This window comes from Halichoeres trimaculatus, unplaced genomic scaffold (genome assembly GCF_033239565.1).
Source record: "Halichoeres trimaculatus isolate MK-OKI-2021-1 unplaced genomic scaffold, fHalTri1.1 fHalTri1_scaffold_19, whole genome shotgun sequence".
NCBI classification, from domain to species: domain Eukaryota; kingdom Metazoa; phylum Chordata; class Actinopteri; order Labriformes; family Labridae; genus Halichoeres; species Halichoeres trimaculatus.
Window position 1 is genome coordinate 3,627,973 of NW_027437197.1, and position 27,997 is coordinate 3,655,969.

At 38.8% G+C, this 27,997-nt stretch overlaps 1 protein-coding gene across 1 annotated transcript; it reads right to left on the bottom strand.

Annotated features, from left to right (window-relative positions):
* Nucleotides 1–847: 847 nt before the first annotated feature.
* Nucleotides 848–27,959, bottom strand: tbc1d8 (TBC1 domain family member 8). Its single transcript, XM_074694647.1, has 20 exons — nucleotides 27,596–27,959; nucleotides 20,228–20,338; nucleotides 19,985–20,103; nucleotides 19,636–19,864; nucleotides 19,315–19,555; nucleotides 17,075–17,282; nucleotides 8,307–8,504; nucleotides 8,085–8,234; nucleotides 7,746–7,896; nucleotides 5,643–5,857; nucleotides 5,388–5,505; nucleotides 4,201–4,486; nucleotides 3,988–4,126; nucleotides 3,777–3,875; nucleotides 3,622–3,690; nucleotides 3,273–3,543; nucleotides 2,256–2,321; nucleotides 2,081–2,167; nucleotides 1,878–1,987; nucleotides 848–1,789 (listed from the first exon to the last, which is right to left on the bottom strand). The coding sequence occupies exons 1-20, from the start codon at nucleotides 27,720–27,722 to the stop codon at nucleotides 1,427–1,429; spliced, it is 3,357 nt and encodes a 1,118-aa protein (XP_074550748.1). The 5' UTR covers nucleotides 27,723–27,959; the 3' UTR covers nucleotides 848–1,426.
* Between the last annotated feature and the right edge of the window lie 38 nt (nucleotides 27,960–27,997).

Here is a 27,997-nt window from a genome sequence, read left to right on the forward strand (position 1 = left end):
GGGAACTCCTGGGTCTCGTGACTCCAACTGTCTATCAATCACGCAGCTGGTGTGAGTTAAAGAACGTAGTCGACGGTTATGCCCATACGTAGCCGGGTATTTTTAAAAAAAACAGTTTCGAGCCCGAAACCATGAAACTAGAGTTTTCCAAAATCTTCACTTTGACCGAAGCTTTCAGAAAACATCATCACGACGTAAAACTGCGGTTTCGAGTGGAAGACGGGCGTAAACGTATAAAAATATGTGCGGTTTCCCAAATACCCGGCTTCGTGTGTACATGGCCAACAAGAAACGAAACGGAGTCGCAACGCATCTGCATTATTAAAGACCCAGCGCCCACATGTACTTACATTATTAAACGTTGTAAAACTTAGACCTATTAGCTACATTTAGGGAAAATTTTGATAACTACAGAGAACATGGAAAAAATCTGTTTAAGATATCTCATCAACTGCCCTTGTACTAGATTTTTTATTTAATTGTAAAAAGACTTCATGGACACCCTGTATAATTTTTGCTTTCTTTTAGAGGCACACTAACTGACCATTTCTCTTGAATTTCATCCAAAACTATTTTATAATCTGTCTCAGTGGACTACACTTTCAGAACATCTCAAAGTGTCGACTTATTCTATGAAATTTCAACTTTTTTTATAGTGTCCGATGAGAGAAATGTTCCCCCTAGTCTTCATAAAGTGAGTTAAATTCTGTCTTTACTGTATAATTGTACATCATTACCCTAACACACTTTTAAAATCAGCCCAGGTTTCTCGCTAGTGAAAGTCTCTGTCTCCTCCTTTTTATTGTTTAAAAAGTAAAAATCAGGATCCATTTATTCATTTATAAGTTTATTACCATTTACAATTTGTCAGAAAGTTGACAAACTTTCATTACTCACATCTCCAAGCACAGATTAGTGATTGACTTTGGTTTTTTGTTTAAACACAAATAAGAAATGTGTAAATAATTAACATTCATCAACAGCTCAGTGACTCATTAGTGAATACTGATTGACGAGGAGTGACTGTTCGACACCCCGGCCGCTCAGAGGTGAATCAGATTAAGGCCTTCAGCTGATGGATGACGTGTTAGTGTGAGATTTAGTACAGAGTAGACGCCGTATTAGAAAGTGCTGTCAGTTAAACTGCCGGCGGTCTCAAGGTGACAAGCAAAGAGTTTTTCCTTTGTGCAACTTTCCTCCAGGTGATTAGGACGAAATGATGAAAGCTGACGTTCCTCCTGACTCCATCCACTCGACCAGTTCGTGACCCGCAGCTAAAAGTCTTTTTGGCTCAAAGTCGTTGGGAAAAGCTGCGTCTGTCGTCACTTCAGGAGTTTCAGGCTGCGGTCAAACCATTGATGCAGTGAGTGCATCGTCAAGGCTTCTCAGCTTCTTTCTTCATGTCAGATTTGAACATCACAGTCAGTCATCTGGTCCCCTGCAGCGAGAGCAGACCGGCTCTCTGGTGATACTGCTTCTCTTTAGCCTCGGAGATCTTCGCCGTCAGATCCGCCGGCTTCTCGAAGAAGTTCACCAGCGCCTGTTCAGTCAGCAGAGACGCCAGGATCTGAGCGAAGCTGATCGTCCAGTCATCGTCCAACGCCCCGTCAACCCCAGCGTCCTCTGAGGGTTTAGCTTCTCCTGACCCTGAAAGAGGTGTTCGGTGCCCGGCCTCGCCGATCTGCAGCACCAGGCTGGTCACCGTAGCGATGGCCTGGAAGAGGTCGTTCTCCTCGGGGTCGCTTTGGAACATGCTGTAGAGGGTTTTACAGAACTGGATGAACTCCCGCTGCGAGGAAAGAGTGAAAGAAGATTCATTTTAGAGTTTGATCTCAACTTTTTTAAAACTCATCACACTCACAACGTAATTACTGCACCTGGTTCATGAGGGGCAGAGGTTTCTCCACATCCTTCTCTTTCTCTTTGACTAAATCCTGCAGCATCTGCTTCAGCTGCTCCTGATAATCCTTCACTTCTCCTTCAACATCTGGAGCGACACACAGATCACACATGGTCACGTTTTATTCATCAACACACATAAAGAAAACCATGTGGATAACTTCAGGTGTGCTGCACTGACCGGAGGGCAGATTCACATAGAGCGGTCTGTTCGTGGACAGCAGGGGGCTCTTCATCAGAGAGGGGTCATCCTCACTTTCCGTCAGAGCTGCAGACACACAGATCACTTCATTATCACAGTTCTGACCAGCACAAAAAACCCCCATGACTCTCTTTGAGTGACGGTGAGGACTGACCTGGCGGGATGTGCAGACGATACAGTAAGCGGATTTTCTCGTTCAGCTCTTCACAGTATAAAGTGTCTAAGAGGGAAAGAAAGAGCAGAGGGTCAAACCAGACCAGATATCTCTTCCTGTGTCCACTTCCAAACAACAACAGAACAGACTGAACGTGTATCCCATTACAGACACATTGGTATTTTAATCGATGATGCACTAACTTTTAATCCTCACATTCAGCAGCTTGGAAAAAGGCTGCCGCTAAAGCTGGGTTTATATTTAAAAATTAAATCCTGCCTTTCCTGGTTTTGTCTTCAGTGACATTTTTACTTTTTTTGCTCCTGTGTTTGTCTGGAGATCCTACATGTAACCATGGCTGCATTGTTTACATGTGGAATCAGCTGTTAGCAGCCTGTAGCATGTCAATGCTAACTGGTGCTAGGCCGGATGTTTCCCCACAAGGTGAGGACGACGTGCTGGTTCTCAGGTGTCATCGACATGGACCTGTCCTTCCATCCATCATTATTGGGAACGTAAGATCTATCTCCAATAAGATGGACAAGCTAGCTGTGCTAACCTAGCAACAGAGGGAATACCAGAGGGCAGAGTAGCATCATGCTATTCACAGGACACCGCCACATTGGAAGAGCTTCACCAGCTGTGAGCAGACAGAATCCAGAAGATTCTTACTTTTGTTTTCTTGATTTTAATCTCAATGAGTCTTTTTTTACTGGTTGAATAAATGTTTAATGATAATAAATAGTTAAAAACACAACATTTAAGACCACTGCTATGTGCATTCAGGTTTTCTTTTGGGTTTTAAAGCATTTTTAGAACCTAAGTGATGCTGAAAAGCAGTAAAGACTGGATCTTTGACAAGCTTAGACGTATTAAGTGTAGAGGATTAACACCTGAGCTCACCACTTTTGGAGGAAAAGCTTTAAAACTGCTCTTAAAAAGGGATCATACTTTAAATCTGAGAGGATTTCACTTCAGGTGATGTTTAATCCACCTTAATTTTCCCTCTCGACTCACCCAGCCAGCCTGCAAACTCCCTGAACGTGACCAGGTTGTCCTGGTCCTGGTCCAGCAGGGTAAAGGTACGGTTGGCCAGCGTGTCGGCGTGCTGGTTCTGACCTCCGGGCCACGGGGTCAGCAGCCCGTACAGGCTCTTAAACTGAGGCCGGTCCAGCCGGTACTGCCGCTCTATGAAGTTGCGGCTGGAGTCGCTGAAGCTCCACGCTGCGGCTTCTGCGGCGGCAGCAGAGCTGCTGTCGCCCCAGTACAGACTGATGAAGTGCTCCGTCTGCAGGAGGAAAGCAGGATCCATGTGAAACAGTTTGTTTTCTTCTAAATGTGAGACTCTCTGGAGATCATTCGTTACCTTAAAGAGGTTGTAGACATCAGACAGGTTCTCAGGAGAGATAGAAACATCCGCGCTGACTAATCTGAGCTGCAGAGATAGAAGAGGAAGACGTGACGCAGGATTCTGAAAAGATCTCTGAGAAGTTTTAAAGTCAGACTGAAACTGAGACTCACTGTGTTTTCTTTGATGGTGTCCTCATGAGCCTGAAGAACTCTGATTCTGTGTCGACAGCGAAGCCTCTCGATCTGCCTCACCGACAGGTCTCCGAATTTCTGAAGAGGACAAACGACAGGATGACGACCACAAGGAACCAAGGTCATATGAGAACGAGGAAACCACATTCAAAGAGCTGGACTCCATCCCTGATGCTGCTCTCCTCCTCACCTCGTAGGAGTCGTTGATGAGCTCGGTGATGTTCGTGTGTCTCACAGCAGGAATCTCAGAGTCACTGCTCGTCTCTGCAGGAAGAGGCGGCGAAGACGGAGGACTGGACGACTCTTCGCTTCCAACCTGGTCCAAAAAACTGAGACAGAGCAGAAGATTCACATGCTGTCATTTTTTTTTTACACCTTTTAAGCTTCTCCATCCCCCACCCACCTTGTGAGGATCATGAGAGCCTGTCCGTCGTCCGTGCACGCAGACAGCTGTGCAGCGTTGGCCTCCAGCACGGCCAGACCCAGCTGGAAGATGGCTTTGATCCCGTGGAAGAAGAAACAGTCAACCACGCAGACGGCGCTGTGGAAGGGCAGCACACTGAGGAAGAGGGTGAGGAACCAGGAGAGGGAGACGGAGGAGAGGGTGGAGAGGTCGGGGACGTTTTCAGCCAGCTCTGGGAGACGCTCCCGGATCAGCTCCTCGAACACGGACTGATCCACCTGAGCTCCTGGAGGAGGGGAGTCCAAAAAACAAGCGGGGCTTCTTCAGTATTCAGCAAACAAAATCACAAGCAGAAGAAAATGTGTTCCGGCTTCTGGAAATTTACTATTCAAGTATTTTTCAAAGTAATTTGGGATGTGATGCTTTGACATGGTTTGACCACCAGGGGGCAGAAATTGAGCGCTTTTAAATCTGGTCTATAGGATGACTTCATTTTGCAGAGATGCTCAAGTTTCCAGTGTCAAGACGATTTTATAATTTCATGAAACTTGACAAAAACATTTTTCTTCCCTCATCTGCAAATCTTTTTTTTAATTTTTTTTAAAGAAAATCAGGCGTCATTTCTGTCTTTCATATCTTAAATTAAGACATTTTTCTTGACTCGTCTAAAAAGAAAAATGTTAAAACATTAAAAAAAGACAAACATCTGCCTGGATTTTTGTTTTTGCAGTGCATGGAGGAAAACACAGTCTGAAACTTGTGAAATATTCACCCCATGCTCTTTCAACAAGTGTCTAAACACAGACAAACATCATGTTGTCTCCTCCAGATGAGGAAATTGTGTATCTATCAGAAAAAACAACAATGCTGAGTCTATTTTTGAAACAATTTGTCCAAAATGTTTTGCGTTAAAGAGGCTCCAACAAACATCAGAGCATTAAGAGGAAGAGGAAATTGCTTCAAATGCACCTTGCATGTCATAAACAAACAGCTTCACAAACACAGGAAATAAGGCCCTTTATTTCAGGGGCCAAAAATAATCATTTAGGCTGTTTGGAGTCAGAGAGGATCAGACAAAACAACAGAAAACAGGAGTTCAATCATCCAGAAGGACAAACTGCTTTCACACTTTGAACATGTGTGTGTAAACAAGGAGAAGCGTTCTGATTGGTTGAAATCTTTCTGACCTATGACCCTGCGGTTGAAGTAGTCGGGCAGCATTCTCTCACAAACGGCCACGAGGAGCCAGAAAGCTTCTTCTTCTTTGGCGTAGAGCAGCAGCACCGAGGCCAGGATGTTCATCGACTGAAATAACACACACACACACACACACACACACACACACACACACACACACACACACACACACACACACAGGAGGATCAGAGAGGCGTGAAACAACAAGACAACATGTTTGAATCGCAGTCAGATCTCCTCTCTACCTGACAGTATCCGATCTTCGGGTTGCGGTGAGCGTACGCCGTGAGGACCCGTCTCAGAGCGGCGATCCCGGTGGGGTTCTGGAAGGCGGGATGGTCCGGCAGAGAGCGGTGAAGGTCTCTCTCGATCTCCTCCGTGGCCAGGTTGCTTTGACCCATCGACTTCTGCACCAGGCCGGTGTAGTAACCCAGGTGGGACTCCAGCTCCGAGGAGGCGTCTGCACAAACAGAGGAGATAGTCACTGAAAAGCTGTAACTTTTTACTACACTGCAAAAAGCTGAAATCTTATCAAGTGTTTTTGTCTTATTTTCAGTAGAAAATGTCTTTTTAGACTCAATATGAGCCACATTCACCTGACCAGTCCAGAAAAATGTCTTATTTCAAGTTATTTAAAGACAAAAATTAGGTCTGAATTGTTTGTAACAAGTAAAAAAAAAACTGCCAATGGGACAAGAGAAAAGTTAGTGTAGTCTAGTGTAGTCATTGTCAGCTAACATGTCATCAGAAATAGTCTATCTTAGCATCAAGATGTTTCGTTCCAGTTTCAGTTCCTCACTTACAGTTTCACTTTAAAAAAAAAAAAACCTGCTCCTTCCTTTTGAACGCCGACCTGAGGAAACGACAACCAGACAAAATAAAAGCTTCAGTTTGGTTTTGACTCTGGAGGTTTAATGTGGAACATTAGACACTAAGAAGAGGATGTGAAGCATGTACCGGCCCTTTAAGAAACAGTCCTAAAACTGCTGTCAGGATCCATCCATGAAACAAAAACTGTAAGGCCAGGGGTCTACAACCTTTACTTCTCAAAGAGCCATTTTGCCTCAGCTCACCTGGATGAGAGTCATTCAGGAGCCACAAAATCTACTTTATCTTCACATTGAGACAAAAAAAAGTGTATAATCTGGTGAATAATTATCTAAATGAGAAGTTTTTGTGTGTGTTTTGTGATTTCTTAGTTTTTTATTTTCATTAAATCTGCAAATTTGAGAAGTTTCAATTAGTTGAAAATAAAAAAATAAAAAAAAATAAAAAATTTGTTCAATAAAAAAGGAATTAAAAAATGGGCAAAATTGTGATATTTCAAAACATTTGTTGGAATGTTATAATTTTGCAAAAAAGAAAAAAAAATGCAATTTAAAAAATTTGCTTAACTTCCAAATATTGAGAAACTTTCTAAAAATTGCAAAAAGGGGGACTTATATAAAGAATTCAAAAATTTGCTTAATCTTAAAAATATGGATTTTTTTTCTTCATTTGCAAAAATGTCAGAAAATTAAAATTAAGAAATCCAAAAAATTGCAAAAAAAATGAAAAGCTTTATTTCAAGAGGTGTATCATAAATACCCTCTGTGAGAAAAAAAATAAAACACCCTTTATTTTAATAATATTTTTGAAGCTACAAGGAGCCACTGCAAAGGAGTCAAAGAGCTGCATGATGCTCCAGAGCTGCAGGTTGCAGACCCCTGTGTTAGGCCTCTTATGAATGTAAAAAAAACAAACATTTTTTTTTTTACAAATTTTAAGATAAAAGATTTAGGATTGTCCACAGAGCACAAAATCCACTTTCTGCAAATTTCTGAGTCAGTCCTAAACTAAACTTGGACCATAAAACTTATCAAAACCTGTAGATTAAACAAATATAGGGGAGAAAAAGATAATCTAAAGCATGCAAAGGCAAAAAGAAAAAAGAAAGAAAAGAAAAAGAAGAGAAAATGAATAAAATATTTTTTTTGTTTGTTTGTTTTTTCTCTATTTTTTTCTTTCTGTTTGGTGGAAATTAGCTTTTATATTAGTGGATTGTTTTTCTCGTCGTCTTTCTCTGAGAAAGAATTAATGAAAAAGTGAAAAGGTATGCTTCTTTGCCGACAGTATTTTTGTTTTTTCAGATTATGTGTTAATTTAACATTTTCTGAGAGAAGAGGCAGATATAAAAAACATAAGGCTTTTTCTTCTTTCTGCTCCTTTTCATTTATTCCAAATTTTTGTTTTTATACTATTCATATATTTTTGTGTCAACATGAATGAAATAAAGACCAACTTAACTAAACTTGACTAAACTGTTATCTGCAAATTTCTTGTGACTTTAGCGTCTGTATTAATTTTACCAGAGAGCGTCATCCACAGCTCCCCGCGCAGAGACTCTGGAATCCCCATGGCAACCAGTTTCTGGATCTTCTCCGTGCGAAACATGTGAACACCCCGACCGAACTCTGAGAAATGATCGTCCCACAGCCGCTCCTTCACCTGCTCCATGCTCTGACACACACACACACACACACACACACATACAGACTCGCAGAGTGAGTTTTTGAGCATGCTCAGGACTGTATGACAGATTTTCACACATGCACGTGAGAAATAACTCAGCAGACGTGAAGTATTTTCCCATTCGAAGAACTTCATTGTTTTGAAAACGTTAGCTTAGCTCGTAGCCTCGTCTCTACCTTCTTTCCGTTGGTTCCTGGTTGGTGTTGGTGAAAAGCGGTCATCAGAGCCTCGCTGTTGACTGTGTTACGAAGAACCTGCTCCTCTATCTCCTCCTCATCAGAGTAGCCGGTGTCGTAGTAGAAGGTGTAGTAAGGAGTCGGAGAGCTCTGAGGAGGAAACAGGATCAGTGATGGTTTACAGGAATCTTTAAAAACTGAGCAGGAATCTCATCCTCGTACCATCTTCCGCTTCCCGTCCTTCTTGCTGCGGAACATGGACTGTTTCCACTGCAGAGCTCGGAGCCGGCAGTTCAGGCTCTCCACCAGCTCGTCTCGGTCGTGCAGCTCGATGAGCTGGAAGGCTTTCTTGGTGCGGATGCTGACGATGACCGGGTTTGGAAGAGGGCTGGTGCTCTCTGCTTTCTCTATGGACAACACCTGAGAACGTGGGAAGAAACACACGGCACAAACACACATTTAAAAGTAGAGGACACTAATTCAACTAGAGCAGGAAAACCTTCATGCTCTGAATGTTTCACCCTCTTCCTCGAAGACTTTTACAGGAAGTTACTCCTGAGATAAACATTTATTTGGTCTCACATAAAGTTACCTGCTTCACGGTGTACCCTGTAACTCATTAACCCTTTCCTAGTTCACTTTTAACCAACTTGTGAGATATTTTCAGACACTGTCCTGAGTGTTGTGTCAAAGATTTTGACTTTACTAAGCTTTAAAACAAGGGTCTTCAACCTGTGGCTCTGGAGCCTCAAGTGGCTCTTTGACTCCTTTGCAGTGGCTCCTTGTAGCTTTAAAAAAATATTATCAATTTTTCTTTTTTTTTTTTTTTTTTTACTTTTTTTACAAGGAATATTGATGTTTTAAGACACTGACACAGAAAAAATCATGGGTTAACATTTTCTTCCGCCAAAATATGAATCACTTCTTCAGCTAAAGCTTTCAATTTTTGAAAGATTTTTGCATTTTTTTTAACTTTGTGCAATTTTTTAAGAATTCAATTTTGACATTTTTTCAAATTTAGACAAAAAAAAATCCTAATGTTTTAAAAACTTCAAAAAATTTTATATATTTTTTCTAAATTTCGTTTTTTTAATTTTTGCAAGTTTTTTGCAAAATATATTGATTCTTTTAATTTTTTTGTAATCAAGTTTTTAATTACAATTATTTATTGTTTGCACATTTATATAAATTTTGGCAATTTTTTTTTTTTTTTTCAAAATTTCAAAAATTTGGAATTTTTTGTATATTTTTACATTTTATTGTTTTCAAAAATACAATGATTTGACATTTCTAATTTTTTTGAATAACGCAAATTTTTGAAATTTCAAAATTTGGGAATTTTTTTGCAAATTTTTGTATATTTTTGAAATTTCATTTTTTTAAAGACATGCAATTTTATTCAAACATTTTTTTTTTTTAATATTGAGAATTTTTGCTGGGGGGACGGTTGGACACCATGGCGTGAAGACGCGTTTCCTCGGGCTCTGCCGAGCAGTGACACATTAATACTTCTTAGAGCTTAATTTTGTCCAGCTGCGCCAAAATGACAGTATAAACCTTTTCACAACAGACTTCGGGTTCTTTCTTATCGATCGCTTAAGCCGTAAACGAACATAAACTGATTGTATGGCCGTGCCAACTTCCTGTACTAGCTAACGACGTAACCCTGCTAACGGTGTTAGCTCCTCGGCCACTCTAATAAGCTTCGGCTAACAACTTAGCTCCATCGCCGACGAATCTATCACCGCCACTTTGGAACTGTTCCCGCCGGGACACGGACCAAACTCCTTCGACAGAGAGTATCAATCATCACACGGTGGGACGACGGACAGCTTCCCGTAAAATGGGTGACAAGAAGGACGCTCTCCGGCCAAGAAAATCCACAACGGAGGTAGGCCCCGGTGGAGCCTCGTCCCTGCCTAAACTTTCGGCCCTCTCAAGTGGATCCTCAACGGAGGCGGAGCACGGCGTGGACTGCGGAACACCGCTCGACGCAGGGACATTCACTAGAGCACTTCAAGGTTTGAAACAGGACATATATGACAAGCTAGATACGAAAATCGACTCTTTCTCTCAAACACTTCGTTCAGAAATGTCTGCTGTTAGAAATGAGCTGAAATCATCAACGGCCACCCTGCAGACCACAGTTAACTCTCACAGTGTCACAATTAAAGATCTTGAGACTTCAGCCACTTTCTGTAGTGATGAGTTAGTGTCTTTACATGAAAAAGTTTCCACTCTTGGAACAGAGATCAAGACTTTAAAAACCAAATGTGAGGACCTCGAAGGAAGATCAAGACGCAACAATATTCGCCTGATTGGTCTTCCTGAGGGTCTGGAAGGCAACCGTCCAAGAGAATTTGTTTCCCAACTCTTGCAGGAAATCCTCAACCTTGATGAAAAGCCTCTTCTAGACCGCGCACACAGATCCTTAAGAGAAAGACCTAAAGATGGGGGTCCACCACGACCACTTGTCATGAGACTTCACTACTTCCATATTAAAGAAAAAATCCTGCGCCGTGCCGGGGAAGCAGCTCCACTCCTGTACCAAGGCAAAAAAATCTCCATCTTCCCTGACTTTGCCCCCTCCATCGCCAAGAAACGTGCTGAGTTTGGAAACTCCAAACGACTCCTTCACTCTTGCCCCGGCATCAAGTTTGGCCTGTTTTACCCAGCTGAGCTGAGGATCACCCTCCCCGATGGAGCTCTCCACAAGTTCACCGATCCAGCGGCTGCAACAGACTTTATTAACAGGAACCTGAAGAAGACTGTCTCCCCAGACCCAGATGGACTAGGCTGAAGATACTGATACTTGGTCATATCCTTTTTCAATTAATGGTTGCACGTGTTGGTCAGAGACTGTGAACCTATGTGCAGGTAGAAACCACTTTTAGGCCTTACTACTTTTTTGTGGGTAATTTAATGATTTATCCGTTTTCATTTTGTATTATTTTATAATTACTAACTATGCTATTTAGAACTACTCCATTGCCAATTTTTTACTTTTCTTCAAGATGGTATTTTTAGTTTGTGTGGCCTACAGTATCATATACCTTATAGCCTGTTGTTCCTCCTGTGCATTTAGTTCCCGAGCTCCTGATTTATCTAATCCCAATCCTATCTGACCAATCCCAGAGAGATAGATAGTGCTCGTTCTTTCTATTTTTTTTTTAATTATTATTATTTTTTATTTGAAATACTATAACTTACACTGCGTGTTGTGTCACTGCTCTGGTTCTGCGGGGCCTTCTGATCCACTGAGTTACCTATGTTTTTTCAGGGGGTGCTCAGCGGGTCACTTGTTGTGGTAGGGTGCGCGCATCTTGTTTGGGAAGATGCTTCAGCAGTTGAGTTGTTGTTTTTATGTTCATTTGTGTTCGATCTTGTTCTTTGTCTTCCTAACTTGACTTTTTTTTTTTTTTGGTCTTCCAGTGTCACTCAGGGGGCTGAGCTTACATGTATGCAAAAAGTCAAATTTACCATCTCACCCTTTTGCTTGTCTGATGAGGTATGACCCAGCAACCTAGCTCAAAAGGTCATCTGACCAGTAATATTTTAAAATTTTGTAGTTGGAATTGTAAGGGACTAAACCAACCAGTGAAGCGGAGTAAAGTACTGCATCATCTTCACCATTTAGGTGCTCAAATAATTTTTCTTCAGGAGACTCACTTGAAAGTCTCTGATCACTTCAGGTTACAGAGAGGTTGGGTTGGTCAGTTATTCCATTCTTCTTTTCAAAGTAAAGCTAGAGGCACTGCCATTCTAATTCACAAATCTGTGCCTTTTGTCCCCTCCAATACCATTTCCGACCCCAATGGCAGATACATCATTGTTACAGGGACCATTTACAACACCAAACTGATCCTCGCCAACGTATATGCACCCAACTGGGATGATAGTAACTTTTTTAGTACTTTCTTCTCTAAACTTCCAGATATGTCTTCAGATCTCCTCATACTAGGTGGAGATTTTAATTGCTGGTTGGGTCCTCTGGATCGTTCATCAAAAAAATTCTGTAACCAATCAAAGTCCTCTAGAACCATTCAGGCATTTCTTCAAGAATTTTCTGTTACTGACTCTTGGCGCTTCTTTAACCCCACTGGTAGAGAATATACTTATTTCTCCCCAGTTCATTCCACTTTTACCCGTATAGATTATTTTTTCTTAGACAATAGACTCATACCTAATGTCCAAGCATGCTCCCATAACGCTATTGTCATATCAGACCACGCCCCTTTAACTTTAGATTTGGTTTTGGGAGGAGATCATCATTTTTCTGTACCCTGGCGTTTTAACTCTCGTTTACTATCTGATGATAAATTTGTTTCCTTTCTGTCAGCTAAAATAGACCTTTTTATAGCCACGAATGACACCCCCGACATCTCACCCTCCCTACTTTGGGAGACCTTTAAGGCTTTCATAAGGGGAGAGATTATGTCTTATACCAGCTTTGAAAGGAAACAGAGAAAGAAAAAATTAACCGAGCTGACAACCCGGATATTGCAGCTTGACAGTATGTATGCAGCCTCTCCCTCTCCAGCTATATATAGAGATCGCTTGTCCTTGCAAGCAGAGTTTGACAATCTCTCAACTACTCAAGTCGAAGAAATGCTATTAAAATCACAGTACTCCTTCTATGAGCATGGAGACAAGGCGAGCAAATTACTTTCCCATCAGTTGCGCCAACTATCGTCTGCTCACCAAATTTCTCAAATCTCAACTCCCAGTGGTGTAACGACAGACCCGCAGGAAATCAATAATCAATTTAGAGATTTCTACTCTGCTCTTTACAGGTCAGAACAGGTGAGTGACTCTCCTCCCTTCACCTCTTTTTTTGACAACCTCCTTATTCCTAGTGTTGACGCACCATCCAAACTACAACTTGATGAACCTTTTACTGTTGAAGAGATTATACGAGCAACTGGTTCCATGCAGAGCTCCAAATGTCCTGGGCCGGACGGGTTTCCGGTGGAGTTTTATCGGAAATTTATGAGCAAAATAGCCCCTCTTCTCCTGAAATTGTTTATACACTCTTCTGATACCGGCTCCCTCCCTCAAACTTTATTACAAGCATCTATATCACTAATATTGAAAAAGAACAAAGACCCCCTTTCCTGTGGTTCCTATCGCCCGATCTCTTTACTCAATGTGGATTATAAGATATTTGCCAAGCTTCTAGCTTTACGACTTGAAACAATACTGCCATCTATTATATCCCCCGATCAGACAGGTTTTATAAAGAATAGACATGCCTTTTCCAATCTTAGACGCTTATTCAATGTGGTGTATAACTCCTCAAATTCTAATGACCCTGAAATTGTGATTAGCCTGGACGCGGAGAAGGCTTTTGACCGAGTCGAGTGGGGGTATCTTTTTAAGGTTTTAGAGAAGTTTGGCCTTGGACCAAAATTCATCTCCTGGGTCGCTCTACTATATACTGCCCCGCTCGCCTCTGTCAGAACAAACCAAAATTTTTCAGATTATTTCCTTCTCTCCAGAGGCACGAGACAGGGGTGCCCCATGTCCCCTTTACTCTTTGCCCTGGCCATTGAGCCCCTGGCCATTGCACTCCGTTCCAATCCTAATATCTTTGGAGTGGTAAGACATGGTGTTGAGCAGAGGATTTCACTTTATGCAGATGATTTGCTCCTTTATATTTCCAGGCCCAATATCTCGGTACCTTCTGTGATCTCAACTTTAAAATTATTTGGCCTCATTTCCGGCTACAAACTGAATTTTGACAAGAGTGAGCTCTACCCTATAAATGCTGCTGCCCGTAATTTCCCGCTACATACTTTACCATTTAGGGTAGTTTTAAATAGTTTTATGTACTTGGGAGTCCAGGTCACCGATAAATTTGAATCTCTATTTAAGTGCAACTTTACTCCTCTTCTGGCAAAAGTGCGACGGGACCTGGAGAGGTGGTCTTTACTCCGTTTATCTGTTGCTGGTCGTATTAATACCATAAAAATGAATGTCTTACCCAAATTTTCCTTTCTTTTTCAGTGTGTCCCAATTTTTATTCCTAAATCTTTTTTTCACAAACTAGACGGGATAATTGCAAATTTCATTTGGGAGGGGAAAATACCAAGAATTCGCAAAACCTATCTACAAAGACCCAAGAGGTTGGGAGGTATGGCCCTGCCCAACTTCCTTTTTTATTACTGGGCAGCTAACATACGTATATTTCAATATTGGCTACAGGCTGATGTATTGGGTGACACTCTAGCTTGGTTGAGAATGGAGGCAGCCTCCAGTTCTCCAGCTTCCTTAGCTGCACTGATTTACTCCCCTGCAGGACTCCCCCCCTCAGAATTCTGCAATAACATTTTAGTCAAGTCAAGTTTAAGAATTTGGAATCAATTTAGGCGTAATTTCGGGTTACTTACCTTTTCATTACAAGCCCCTATATTTAGAAACCCTGTCTTTCGACCCTCGATTGTAGATGGAGCCTTCTCTGTTTGGTGCAAACACAGCATAAAATCATTTAACGACCTATTTATCAATAACACTTTTGCCTCCTTCCAGCAGCTCTCTTCAAAATTTAGCATCCCAAATAATCATTTCTTCAGGTACCTTCAGATACGTAGCTTTATACGAGATACTCTTCCCCAGTTCCCCTCACAACCCCCATCTCACAGGATTGACACATTTTTGCTCCCTCCTTCTCCATCAAAAGGTGTTATTTCAAGTTTGTATGAGAAAATATTTTCGCTTAAAGACTCCTCACTTTCAGCTTTAAAACAATCTTGGGAGCAGGATGTTGGTGAGGAAATCAGTGAAGATCAGTGGGATCAGATCCTCCATCGAGTGCACTCGTCCTCACTGTGTGCAAAACACGGTTTAATTCAATGTAAAATCATTCATCGGGTTTATTGGACCAAACTTAAACTTTCTCAAATATATCCTGACGTCAGTCCTGCTTGTGAGCGATGCAAACAGGCACCCGCTTCACTAATCCACATGTTTTGGTCCTGTCCATCTCTCCAGAACTACTGGTCACAGGTTTTCAATACTTTATCAAGGGCACTACAGGTTCGTCTGGATCCAGCTCCATTAGTAGCTCTTTTTGGAGTACCACCGCCCTCAATAGGCCTCCCAAAGCTTAAAACTGATTTTGTAGCTTTTCTCACTTTGTTAGCTAGGCGACAGATATTGCTACGCTGGAAGTTATCATTCCCCCCGTTACATGAAGCTTGGATCAGGGATGCTCTCCACTTTAGTAAGTTGGAGAAGATTAAACACACACTGAGAGGATCCACTACTAAATTCACCAGAACTTGGCAACCTTTCTTTGATCTTATTAACGTTATGTAGGCCCTAGCTGGCTTATGATAGAGATTACTCCTTAGCCCACTTAAGGTGACTTTTATGCGGCCCTTTTGTCCTTTCTTTTTCTCTTGTAACTGCTGTCTTTTCAGTAGCTATCCATGTGGTTTTAATTTCGGGGGTTGGTGGGACTATATGCCAGTGACTTTTTGTGTCTATGCCCTCTGAGTGCCTGGAACTGATCATGATCATTATCATTACCTGTAATGATACCCTAAGGAAGACCACATTTTGTTTTGTTGTTAATGATTTTGTTTTGCTTTGGTAAGTGTTCTCAGAAAGTTTTTAATTTTGTCTTGCTCAATTTTCTGGCACAAATAAGCACTTCTTAATAGAAATACCAATGTCTGATTTGCTAGATAGCAGTGCACTCCCTCTTCTGGCCTCCTGCTTCTTCACTTTTTATTAGTATCATTATCATTATTATATTGTCATTACTTAGTTTATTATTTTTTATTATTATTATTGCTAGTTATTATTACTTATTATATTTTTATTTTTATTTTTTTATCATTATTATTACTATAAGTAATCATTATAATTAGTATTTTTATTTATTTTTTTATTATTATTTTTTTTTATCCTTGTGGTTGTTTTAAATATGAGCTTCTGTGTTTCTTTTTATATAATATTTGTTATTATTATTTATTTTATATTTATTTAATTATTCATGTATGGGTATGTTTGTATGTATTTGTATGTATACATACATGTATATATGTGTGTATGTATTCATGTGTATGTATATATATATTTATTCTTTTATTTATTTTAGGTATTTTTTTTTTAATTATTTGTTTAATGTTATAATTATTATTTTTTATTATAATTATCATTATTATTTTTTAATTTATTTATTTCACTGTCATTGTTTCACTTTACTTTTAATTCTTATAACGGTATTTTACTATTAATTTATTTATTAGTTTTCATTGTTATTATTACTTTGTATATGTATGTGTATATAGCTTATTATTTTCTTTTCCTTTTCTCTAAATATTTTAAATATTTAATTGAATTTTTTTTTTTTTTTTTCCATTTCTTTATTTATTTATTTTTTAAATTATTATTACTATTATTATTATTTATCTTACCTTATTTTATTTATTCATTCATTTTTATTTTTTATTTTTTATTTTTTTCTCTCTTATGAAAAACTTAATGCAGATTTGGCCCTTTTTTTGGGGGGGGGGGGGGGTTTATATGCATGTTCATTGTAATAAATGGTAAATTTTTGCTCACCTTGTGCCAAAAATTCAATAAAAAAGAATGTTGAAAAAAAAAAATATTGAGAATTTTTGAAATTTTGATTTTTTTTAAAAAAAATGCAAATATATGAAATTTTTGATGCTACTAATTATTTATTTTTTGTGTAAATACTTATAAATTATTAAAAATTAAAAAATTAAGACATCACATGAACAATTTTAAACACACAAAACTTCTGATTCAGCTAATTATTCACTAGATTTTAACTATGTTGGGAATTTTAAACACTTTTTCTGTCTTTATTGTGAAGATAAAGTGGATTTTGTGGCTTCTGTATGACTTTAATCCAGGTGATCTGAGAAAAAACAGCTCCTACTAAAGGAAATGTTGCAGACCCTTCCTATAAAACTTCACTTTTAGCTTTCCTCTGCTGAGGACGTATAATGTCGTACCTCTGAAAGCGGGATCAGCAGGGTGCAGTTCCCCTCCTCTCGGCTGGAGAAACACAGATAGCTGTCAGTGGTGTAGAGCGTCCCGGCGGTGTGGCAGCGTGCGTGTGGCGTCCAAACCGAGCAGGAGGCCACGTCGTGGAGTCTTTCACTGCGAGGGAGCCGAAACAAAGCCAGGACGTACTCCCTTAACGCCTGTTCCTCGAGTATCCTGGGACAAGAGGAGGAGAGAGTCAGAAAAGTCAGTTTGATTCACCAGGACACACTCTGCTCTTGATGGAGCTTTTACACTTTTTGAAGTTCCTGCTAGCTTTGCTAACTTTAGCCACATTTTTAGATATTGAAACTGAGGTTTTAAGCGTTAAAGTGTGGTGAGATTAAAATGCAAAACCTCTCATTGTGCATAAATTATGTCCTGATATGGGTCAGGATTGGACCACAGGCTCTGCCTCAGGCGCTCACGACAGGAAGTGAGCTTCCTCTCTTGACAAACAGCCAAAGTTTGTCTGAGCCTGAGGAGATGGGTCAGATTTTAAACACAGCTTCTCTTTTCTGCTCCCTGACACAAACCTTCATCACCCACAACATTTCAAACCTGTCACTTCTCTGAAAACACTGTGTTGGTGCCAAAGTGGGTGAGCTTACGTCTTCACACTTTTACTCACTCACACTTCAAGCCTTCAAGCCAAAAAATAGATTTGCTTTTCATACAAACAGAAATATCTGCGTAGTGGTTTTGTCACACATGAGCCCTGCTGCTCGGTTCACTTTTAACTCAACTTCTTGTTTTGGTTTCAGGGTTTTCACATGGGCAGAAATAAAACACAGTGAGTTTCACCGAGAGGACAGGAAGGGACTGGTTCTCATAGACTGAAAAACATTTAACTGGGTGAGCTCGCCGGTGGTGAGCAGCAACCACCAGCTTCCTCTACCAGTTTTTGTTTGGTTAAGTTTAAACATAAAAGATAATGACGGGTTCACAGAGGTCTCCTCACAGCTGCAGCCGTTCACACAGAAAACACTGAAATCTAAGCAAATGTCAAAGTCTAACTTAAAGGAAACTTTTTTTTTAAGCTCAAAATGAGACAAATTTACCTGACGAGTTCAGAAAAAAATTCTTATTTCAGGATATTAAAGACAAAAATGAGGTCTAAAATATGTTTCTAGATATAAGAATAATGTCTATATTTCTCACAGTTTTTTATTGTTATTTAATTTATTTTGTTATATTTTTGTTGTTTTTATTTTTATTTTTTTTTATTATTCTCCCCCCCTTTTTTTTACTTTTCATTTCACTTTCTCTTTTACATTTTATTTATTTATTTGTTTATCTAATTTTCAAAAATGTGAAAACAGGAATTACTCTATTGTCAAAATACAAATGGAAAATGTGTAAAATGTAAAATTATTTAAATTATTTTTATTTTATTATTATTTTTTAATTCTATTTTGTTTTTATTATAAATTATTATTAATATTTTAAATTTTATTTAGTTTTTATTTACAATTATTTTTATTCTATTTTTATTTTTTTTAATAAATTTTATTTTGTTTTTATTTGACATTATTTAAATTATTTTTTATTTTATTTTATTTAAATATTTTTTTTTGTTTTTTTAATTCTATTTTGTTTTTATTTTAAATTATTAAATTACTTTTCATTTTAAAATTTTGTCTTGTTTTTTTGTTTTGTAAATTGCTTTTTAATTGTTTTCTTTGAATATCTTATGCTGATTTGTTTTTCTGTAGGGCATTTTAATTTGCCTTGCCTTAAAATAAGACGTAAACACTTGCTTGGATCTCACTTTTTACAGTGTTGCTGACCTCAGGAGCGATGTGTTTGAGACTATGGCTTAACCCTGTTTTGTGTTTCCCTCATAAGAACTGCTCTGAAGCCACTAACAAAGCAGAAATTAAGTTTTTTTATTATGTATAACTTTATAATCTGATTTTTATGATTCTACTGAGCTGCTTAGAGACGATCCAATAACTTCAGAAACTCAGTCCCTTCACGTCTTACCAACAACAGCTCAGCTTGAGTCTGTACAAAAACAACCTCACAGCGCTCACACCCTCTCCAAGCTGTGGCTGAGCAGCTGGGCAAAGGTGAGAAACAAAAACAGGGAAGAGCCTCTTTATCTCCTATCAGCCTCAGTTTCTCTTTTTATATTTCATTAGTTGTAATATTTTGTTTCTGTTAGTTTTTATTTATTTCAGGCGCTAGCTTTGGGATCAGCTCTGACCTCTTGGTGATGCGAGCAGGTTGCTGCAGGACCCGGTCCAGCTCCAGGCCTTCGCTGTCCAGCAGCCGCCTCAGAGCGATGTCAGCCAGCTGACCTATGACCCCGAACGTCTCCTCCAGGTTCAGGAACATGGAGAACTCCCTCTGCCGCTGCCGAGTGTTCACCCGGATCGCCTCCGTCATGAGCCCAGTGGAGACCCGCTCCAACCGTGTCACCTCGGCCCAGGGAATCACAAACTTTACTGGAGGAGAAAATATCAAACATGAGACTGAGAGCGTCACAGCATCTGCAGCATCAGAGCGCTCACTGCGGCGTACACACCTTCCTTGCCCAGCAGGAAGGAGTAGAAGGCGGCGTGGTTGATGCTGAGGTAGAGGAAGCCCTGCCGAGGCACCCGGCCCTTCCAGCAGCAGCAGGAGTAGTACGTCACCAGCTTCTCTGACGGAGGGAGGCCGAAGTGCAGCTCGAACTTCAGCAGAGCCTCCCTGAACTTCTGAGGGTCGTCTTCCTGCGCAGCCTGACGACCCCGAACCTCCTCCGCGATGAGGCCCTGAAGAGGACGGAGCAGTTTTATTATCACCAACACATCCTCTGGATTCAGGCGGTTATTTCCTGTAATCTAATGAACATGTGACTTTTTTTTAAATCTACAGGAGAGCGGATTTCACACCCTGACTTTCCCTCTGACGAAGCTGGCCACATCCTCTTTGTTCTCAAACACGGACAGAGAGTGAAGCAGGTTATGGACCAGCCAATCCCAGTGCCTGTTCACCTCCTCTACGGCAGCTCCTGGAAGAAAAGAGACCAAACACAGGAGAGGATTTACCAGGCGGGACTCAAACCAGCTGGACGTCTTTCAGAGAGTGACGGCTAGAGATAAGACTCAGGAGGGAGGAAGAAGAGTTGAGCTCACCGCTGGCGATCACCCAGCTGATCTGGGAGCCGGGAACCTGGAGGAGGATGCGGAAGGGTGTGACCCTGGCATTGGAGTCCAGTACTGTGTCCAGCGCCCCCACCAGGAGACCTGAGGAGATAAAACACAAGCTGGGATTAAGATAGAAATGGTGTCACTTTCAAAGGCTTTCTTACAGTTTTAGGGTGATTTTTCAGCCTTTGTTTGTAAAAAATAAAAATCTTTAGTCCCATCCTTAATGCAAAAGTTAAAGCACTTCTTTTTTTTAACCAGTTTTTTGTTTATTTTGAATAAATTTTATTTTTTTTATCTATTTGTTGTATTTTTTACATTTCTTTTTTAATATTTATTTATTTATTTATTTATTATTTGTGTTTTATTTAATTTTTAATTTATTTTATTATCTTTTTTTTGTATTTATAATTTATTTTTTAATATTTGTGAGTTTTTTGTATTTTATTTATTTATTTCTATTTATTTTTCATTTATTTATTTTATTATCTATTTTTGTATTTTTAGTTTCTTTTCTCATATTATTTACTTATATATTTGAGTTTCTTTGTATTTTACTTTTTAATTTATTTATTTATTTTTAAGTTTTTTTATTTACTTTACTATTTGTTTTATGATTTTTTTATTCTAATATTATTTACCTATATATTTGAGCTTTTTTGAATTAGACTTTTTAATTTATTTATTTTTAAGTTTTTTTTATTTACTTTACTTTTTGTTTTATGATTTTTTTTCCTTTTATTTGTTTTACTATCTATTTAATGTATTTTTATATATTTTACTGTTCTTTTTGTTTCTTTTAATTATGTTTCATTGTGTTTCATGTTTTTAATTTTTTTTTTAATTTTACATGTAGTGTTCTTTTGTCTCATGGTAGCTGCTATGTATTTCATTTTATTTTATCTATTTATTTTTTCTGTACAGCACTTCGGCCAACAGGGTTTTTAAATTTCTTCACAAATAAAAATAAACGAGAAAATTTTCCTTTTTAGAAATGCACTGATCTGGAGTGTTTGTGCTGCAGGTGGCTGTCTGCCTCATCTTTATCCCCCACAGTTTCCAACAGCAACCTCTTTCATTTCCTCTAAACACAGGCGTGAGAAAGCAAAATATTCAAATCAGTAAAAGAGAGAATAACTTGTTTTGATGGCTGTGTGATCCAAGCCGTGTCGTACCTCAGGCTCATTCTGTCGCCTCACAAAGAGGTGAAGAGTTCAGACAAAGACGGCAGCATTTCACGGCTACATGACACCGACGGGTGCTCTGAGCTGCACCACACGCATGAGAGAAGATACAACACTTCTTTAAAAGCATGAAACAACGGCCAGATGAACCCTGAAAGCAGCACTGAAACGTTCTCTGAATTTGTTTCTTCAGTCTTTAACACATGTTTACTTATTTTAAAGGTGTAAACAGAGAAAGCAGTAAAAACAAGTTCCTACGACACACAGAGAAACAAAGAGGGTTTAAAATCTTTGTACAGTCTCTAAACAAATACAAACTCAGTCAGTCTGCAATCAGACAGGTAAGGAACACTTCTCTTTTCTTAAAGGTGCAGTACACAGTTTTCAGCAGACTTTGACAAACTGGCAAAACGACAGAAAGATGATGAAGAAGAGAGTGGTTTTTAGGCAGATGTGTTTGATGGTAAAAACTTGACAAGTTAAGGATTTTACTCAACATGCAGCACAGCTTTTTGTCCTTGAAGGCCACCATAAGGCCACCGTTGCTTCATCCACACAAGGAGTGGGCAAAGGAGAGTTATAATCTGGATTCTGTCAGCAAGCATTTCTGCTCACCACACCTTTATTTAATGACAAAATGAGTTCAGTTTTCATGAATTCAGGATAAAATCGGACTCTACAGGTGTGTAAAACAATCAGACATGTTAAAAATCTCAAACCAAGAAACAATCTTTTGCATTTTCTGAGCTGGTCTCAGGTCTTCAGGTTAAAGGAGCTGACTTCTGACTTCTGACAGCGTCTCCTTTAATCTGCGTCATGCTCTTCCAATAACGGCTCTTGTGAAAATGCTTTAACTCTTTATTTCCTGTGAGGGTAACACTCTCAGTGTCCTGCCATGAAGGAAGTAACAATCATTTCCCCAATCATCTCAATACTTATTTTCCCCTCTTTCTTTTCTTATTTTTTTTAATCATTTATTTTATTGCCTATTTATATCACACTCACCTCTAACCTCAGCCTGATATTCAATTCTAGGATTATCTGCCATTTTTTTTCATGTATCAAAGCACTTAATAAACTATTTTTTAAAGGTTCTATATAAATAAATTGTATTTTTTATTATTATTGTCAGTGTAATAATAATAATAGTAATAATAATAATAATAATAATGATAATAATAATAATAAAAATAATACAAATAACAAATTATTAAATAACATTTTAGTATCATTAATAATAAAAATTAAATAAAAAAATAATTAAATAATAACAATTTATTATTATTATTATTATTATTATTATTATTTTATTGTTATCTTATTATTATTAGTAGTATTATTATTGTTGTTGTTGTTATTTATTTAATAATAATAATAATTATTATTATTATTATTGTCATTATTATTATTATTATTATTATTATTATTATTATTATTATTATTATTTAATTATAGTTATTATTAAAAATAATATTTATTATTAGTAGTATTGTTAACTCAGGCTACAAATTTAAAAAATTAGAATTTGACCCCAACGGCTTATGTCAGAGTTTCACTCTGGTCGGCATGTCAAAAGAGGAAGAAAAAAACAAAATAGACTTTAAACATTAAAAACATATTGGTTCTCATATCAGGGTAGTTTCCTTACAACCACAAACCTGCCGATTTAGACGCTTGTCATCGAATAACTGTTCAATAAAGTCATCAGATAATCATCTTGTTACTTTATTATCCAATTCATTTCCATCACAATCTGAGATTTTATTTATTAAGATGTTTTTTTAAACTTCTTTATTGAAATTAACATATTACACTGTAAAAATCTGAAATCTTATCAAGTGTTTTTGCCTTATTTTCTGTAGAAAATGACTTTTCAGAGTTGATTTGAGCCACATTCACCTGACCAGTCCAGGAAAATGTCTTATTTCAAGTTGATTAAAGACAAAAATGAAGTCAGAATTGCTTGAAACAAGTAAAAAAACCTCCAATGGAAGAAGAGAAAAGTTACTTGTTTTAAGACTTTATTCTAGTTTTAAGCAAATATCTCTTTTTCCGTTGGCGGATTTGTTTTTACTATTTAGAAGCAATTCAGACCTCATTTTTCTCTGAAAATTACTTGAAATAAGATAGTTTTTGGACTGGTCAGGTGAATGTGGCTCAAATCAAGTATAAAAAGACAGTTCTTACTTAAAATAAGACAAAAACATTCAGCCACTAGGGGGAGCTCTAAAAGCTTTAGCTTCACTGCTGTACTGTTGATGTTTTTCTATAGCCTGTTATAAATGTAAACAAAGCTGATGACACGCCTGCTCCAGAGGCCTCCTATTGGCTGATTCAGAGCTTAAGGAGGGGGACCACAGGTTGATCTATCCTCATGTTACAGCATTTACAGTTGGATCAGGACTTTGGACTCACTCAGACTCTCTCCAGGAGCTTTTCCCTCTTTGGTTTCAGAGTCTTCCCGCCAGCTTTCCTCTGATATTCCTGCTCTTTTAAGGCAGCACTATCAACCTGCATGTCAAAGTTATGACTAAACAAGATGAGGGCAGCCAGATCTCTATCTCTGTGGTTAGCTCGTCTGGTCTCGTACACAAGGAAGGACACAATGTACATCCAGCTTTAACAGTTATACAAGGAGAGAAGAGGAAGAGGAGTGAGTCTCAGTTCTCCTACAGACAGATCTACAATTTTATGATTTCACTCAGCAGCTCCAGGGTTGTCAGCTTGTAAAACAGGCAATGAGGCTGCTTTACGAACCCTGAAAGTATGCAATCAGAGAGACGTTCACTGAAGGCTTTAACAGTTCAGGAAGAGGGTTTTCCATGTTTGGAAAGTCTGCTTTATGATGGATCTGTGTCACAGTGAATGTTAAATTAACTTTATCTGAGGAAAGTCTGGTTCAGCGAGGACCACACGTGACGTGGACGTGTGAAGACAGCTCCTGGCTCTCAGCCAACTGTAAACCACATCTTAGGGTCAGAGTCGACCCGCCTGGAGCTCTGAACCCGGCAGCTCGGCAACACAGAGCCATCCGTCTGTCACCACAAAGCCCAGGAGGAGGTTTGCTCTGAGAAGCTTCCAGAAAGAGAGTCAATAGGAATCAACGTCTCTCTTTGCTCTCCGTCACATTGTTGGGAGGATTTTTCCACAGAGACGGACGAGCTGCTGTCAACCTTTGTGAAGCTGAGAGAAGGAGCAGAGACGAGGTGTCTGCAGCGCCGCGATGTCTGTTTGACCCTGAATGCATCAGAATGATGATCTGTCGACTTCCTGGGTCGCAATCTGAAAGTGTGACTCTGACTTTTCCATCACTTTTTTACATTTCCACTTGGTATTTCAGGTCTTTGTCATGCAAAGTTGTATTTTTTTCCTATTTTTACATCTATTTTCTTTTATTTGTAGCTTTTGCTTCGTTTTTGCAAGCACATTTTTAAACTCCAGCTATCCTGGCTGATGCAGGCAGAAGAGACAGAGTATTTTGTAAGCTGTAAAATCACAGGTTGTGGTATGATGAAGCTGATCGGCTGCAGATGTGGAGATGCCCAGCCCTTCTCAGAAATCTGCTCAAAGTATGTCATCTCTCTGGTGTGATAGGAAAGCTGCTGGAAAGTTTGTTTTTGCAGCTTTGACAAAACATTAAATATGAGTTTCTGCTTTAAACAGGTTTTCTGGAAGCATATTTGAAGCCTAAAACACAGGAGCTCCCAAACATTTCAGCCTGTGACTATTAAAAAATCAGCCCTTGAGACTGAGTTTGGTTAAATATCTAACCATGCTTTGACTTTGTTCTTATAAAAAAAGGCAAAAAGAAATAAAATAATCAACACTGCTGCTCTTTGTTGTTTCTGTGTGGAAGGAATGTTGATGTGAAGGACTTTCAGTGGGTTAATGTTGAACAAAATGACAACAGGACTTGACCTTTCACCCCTCTCGTCATGGGAACAGAGGGAACAAACACAAACACAAACCCCGGTCAGGAAGTTCCTACTATTCTGTTTTTATGAGGAGAGATACAGCCGAGTTTCTCCAGAAGACAGAAAGAAGACAGAAAGAAAGAAGACACAGAGTGAGCTGTGTCTGCTTTAATAATGGGAGACATCTCTCATCACGTACTGTACAGACACCTGTCAGATGGTGCAGATATAAAACACAGAGAGGAAATGAGGGGGAAGCCACAGACACCATCAGAGGAAAGCTGAAGCTCAGAGCGGTGGGAGGAAAATAGAACACAGCTTCAAAAAACACAGGGTCAAAAACACGTCAAATGATCGAATCCTCAGAGGGGAACCTGCAGTCTGCTCTGACACATTTTGACTCCGGAGAATAAAAATGGGTAGCAGAAATTTAATCACCTCTAAAACAATAAAGTGGAAAAACTCCAAAAAAGGAAAAGAAATATAAATAAAGAAAAAAATATCAGGGGTTACATTTTTTATACTAAAAAAAAACAAACAAACTTTTTTTTTCGATTTTATCTTAAGATTTTCGGAATACACCATCTGAGCAGCTAAGGGTTAAAAGAATTGAACCAGAGAATAAAAATATCTCTGAAAAAAAAGAAAAAAGTTTGGGGTTTCCCCTTTTTTTCTGATTTTTCTTTGATTTTTTTTCTCCTTTTTTAAAAAAAAACTATTTTTTTTATTTTATCTTAAGATATAAGGTGAACACCATCTGTTCAGCTAAGGGTTAAAACAATCAAACCAGAGAATAAAAATATCTCTTTAAAAATTTTTTTAAAAGTTTGGAGTTTCCCCTTTTTTTCAGATTTCTCTTTTATTTTTATTTTTTTTCTTCCTCAAAGATTTAAGGTTCTACTTGTTCTGTGCAGCAAAGGATCATGGAAATTGAATCTTTGACAGGAAATAACTGTTTTCGAGATTTTGTTTTTTGGACTTTTATTAAAAAAATAATAATAAAAAAATAAATAAAATAAAATAAAATAAATATCAGGGGTACCTTTTTATACTTTTTTTTTTTTAACTTTTTTTTCTATTTCATCTTAAGATATTAGGTGAACACCGTCTCTGCCGATAAAGATTACGAGAATGAAACCAAATAACATAAATTTCTATTTGAAAAAAAAAAAAGTTGTGGGTTCCCCCTTTTTTTCCAGATTTTCCTTTAAGTTTTTCCTTTTTTTTTCTTAAAGTTTTAAGTTTTTACTTTTAAAGAAAGTTGAAAAAAGGTACGACAAAGTGTGATCAGGTGATATTTATTGCATAGCTACGTCCTGCAGAGACAGCAGAAAACAAAAACTGACCAGTTTCAAGTCCTATTAAAGCTGCAGTCAACTGTTTCATGAGCACATCACTATCTTTTTATCATTCTGAGTATCATATGAGTTATTGAATAAGAAACAGATTCGTGGTTTCATTAAAATGTGTAAACCTGAAGGGAATTTTCCAAGATGTTAATTATTGACTACAACCAAAGGCAGCTCTCTGCTCATCAGCAAGAATCATACAAGATACAGAAACTCTAAACAGTGATAAAAGAGCTCTAAAATTCAGTAATCCAAAACACAAAGAAGCTCATGAAGCTTACACCATCAAAACTTGATTTTACTTTAAACAATATAAAAATCTTTGACTCTCAGAGCTGACAGAATCAGGTCACAGGTCACAAAAACTCAAACATCCAGTGAAGTGTTGAGTTTGTTAAATAAAAATATTGACATAAGTTATTTAAAAGGTGAAGCCTGCTCATGATGACCTCTTCTATGTCTAAGCATGCAGCTGAAGGGGGAAGTGACAGAAAAATCTCTGTCATTAAGAAGTTAAAGTTAAGGTGTTGTTTCTCTTTTTTCTCTTGTCTCAGTTTGCACACAGGTGAGAGTTTGCACCTGCTTAACAGGTCTGATGTTCTCCCCAGTTTGCCTGTGAAACACACCAGCTGTAAAGCTTCTCTATAAAATCCCAGGTTTTGTTGGAGAAACTCTTTGATTTCTGGGAAACCCTTTTGGACACACCCCCGTGTTTACCTGAGAACATACCTGCTGGCTCTTTGTGCTCTTTCCTGTTCTTTTTTGATATTTTCTTGTTTTATTTTAACCCTGACAGCTGTTGTTCTCTCCCAACTCCTGTCTTTTCCTTATTTACCTGACCAGTTTGCATTGACCCTTTGGCCTTTCCTTTACTCCCACTGTGTGTTAGTCACTGTCAGTTTTCCTCACCTGTGAACCTGCCTGTGGACTCCCCATGGCCTCTCCTCCTCTGCAGGAGGAAGAAGTCGTTGCTCCTCTCAGTCACCCACAGCTTCAGAGCGTTTTTCAGCAGAACTTCCTCCGGGTTTAGCCACATATCGTGCAGCAGGGAGGGTCCGGGGGAAGCCCTCCGCTGTCTCGGTTCTTGTAGCGGCGGGAGGAAAAAGTTTTCCCCGCCGGTCCTCCGCTTCGATCGAGCCTACCGCGGAGGGTTTTCCGCCCTGTCCATGTTTTCTCCTGCGCTCCTAACAGCTGCAGGGTTCACACTTCCTCGGCTCACGTCTGCTCCCACCACACGCCCGATTTACAGCAGCTGTACACACTGTCCGAAGATCGTTTATTGAATCACGTGACTCACTCCGTAGGAAAATT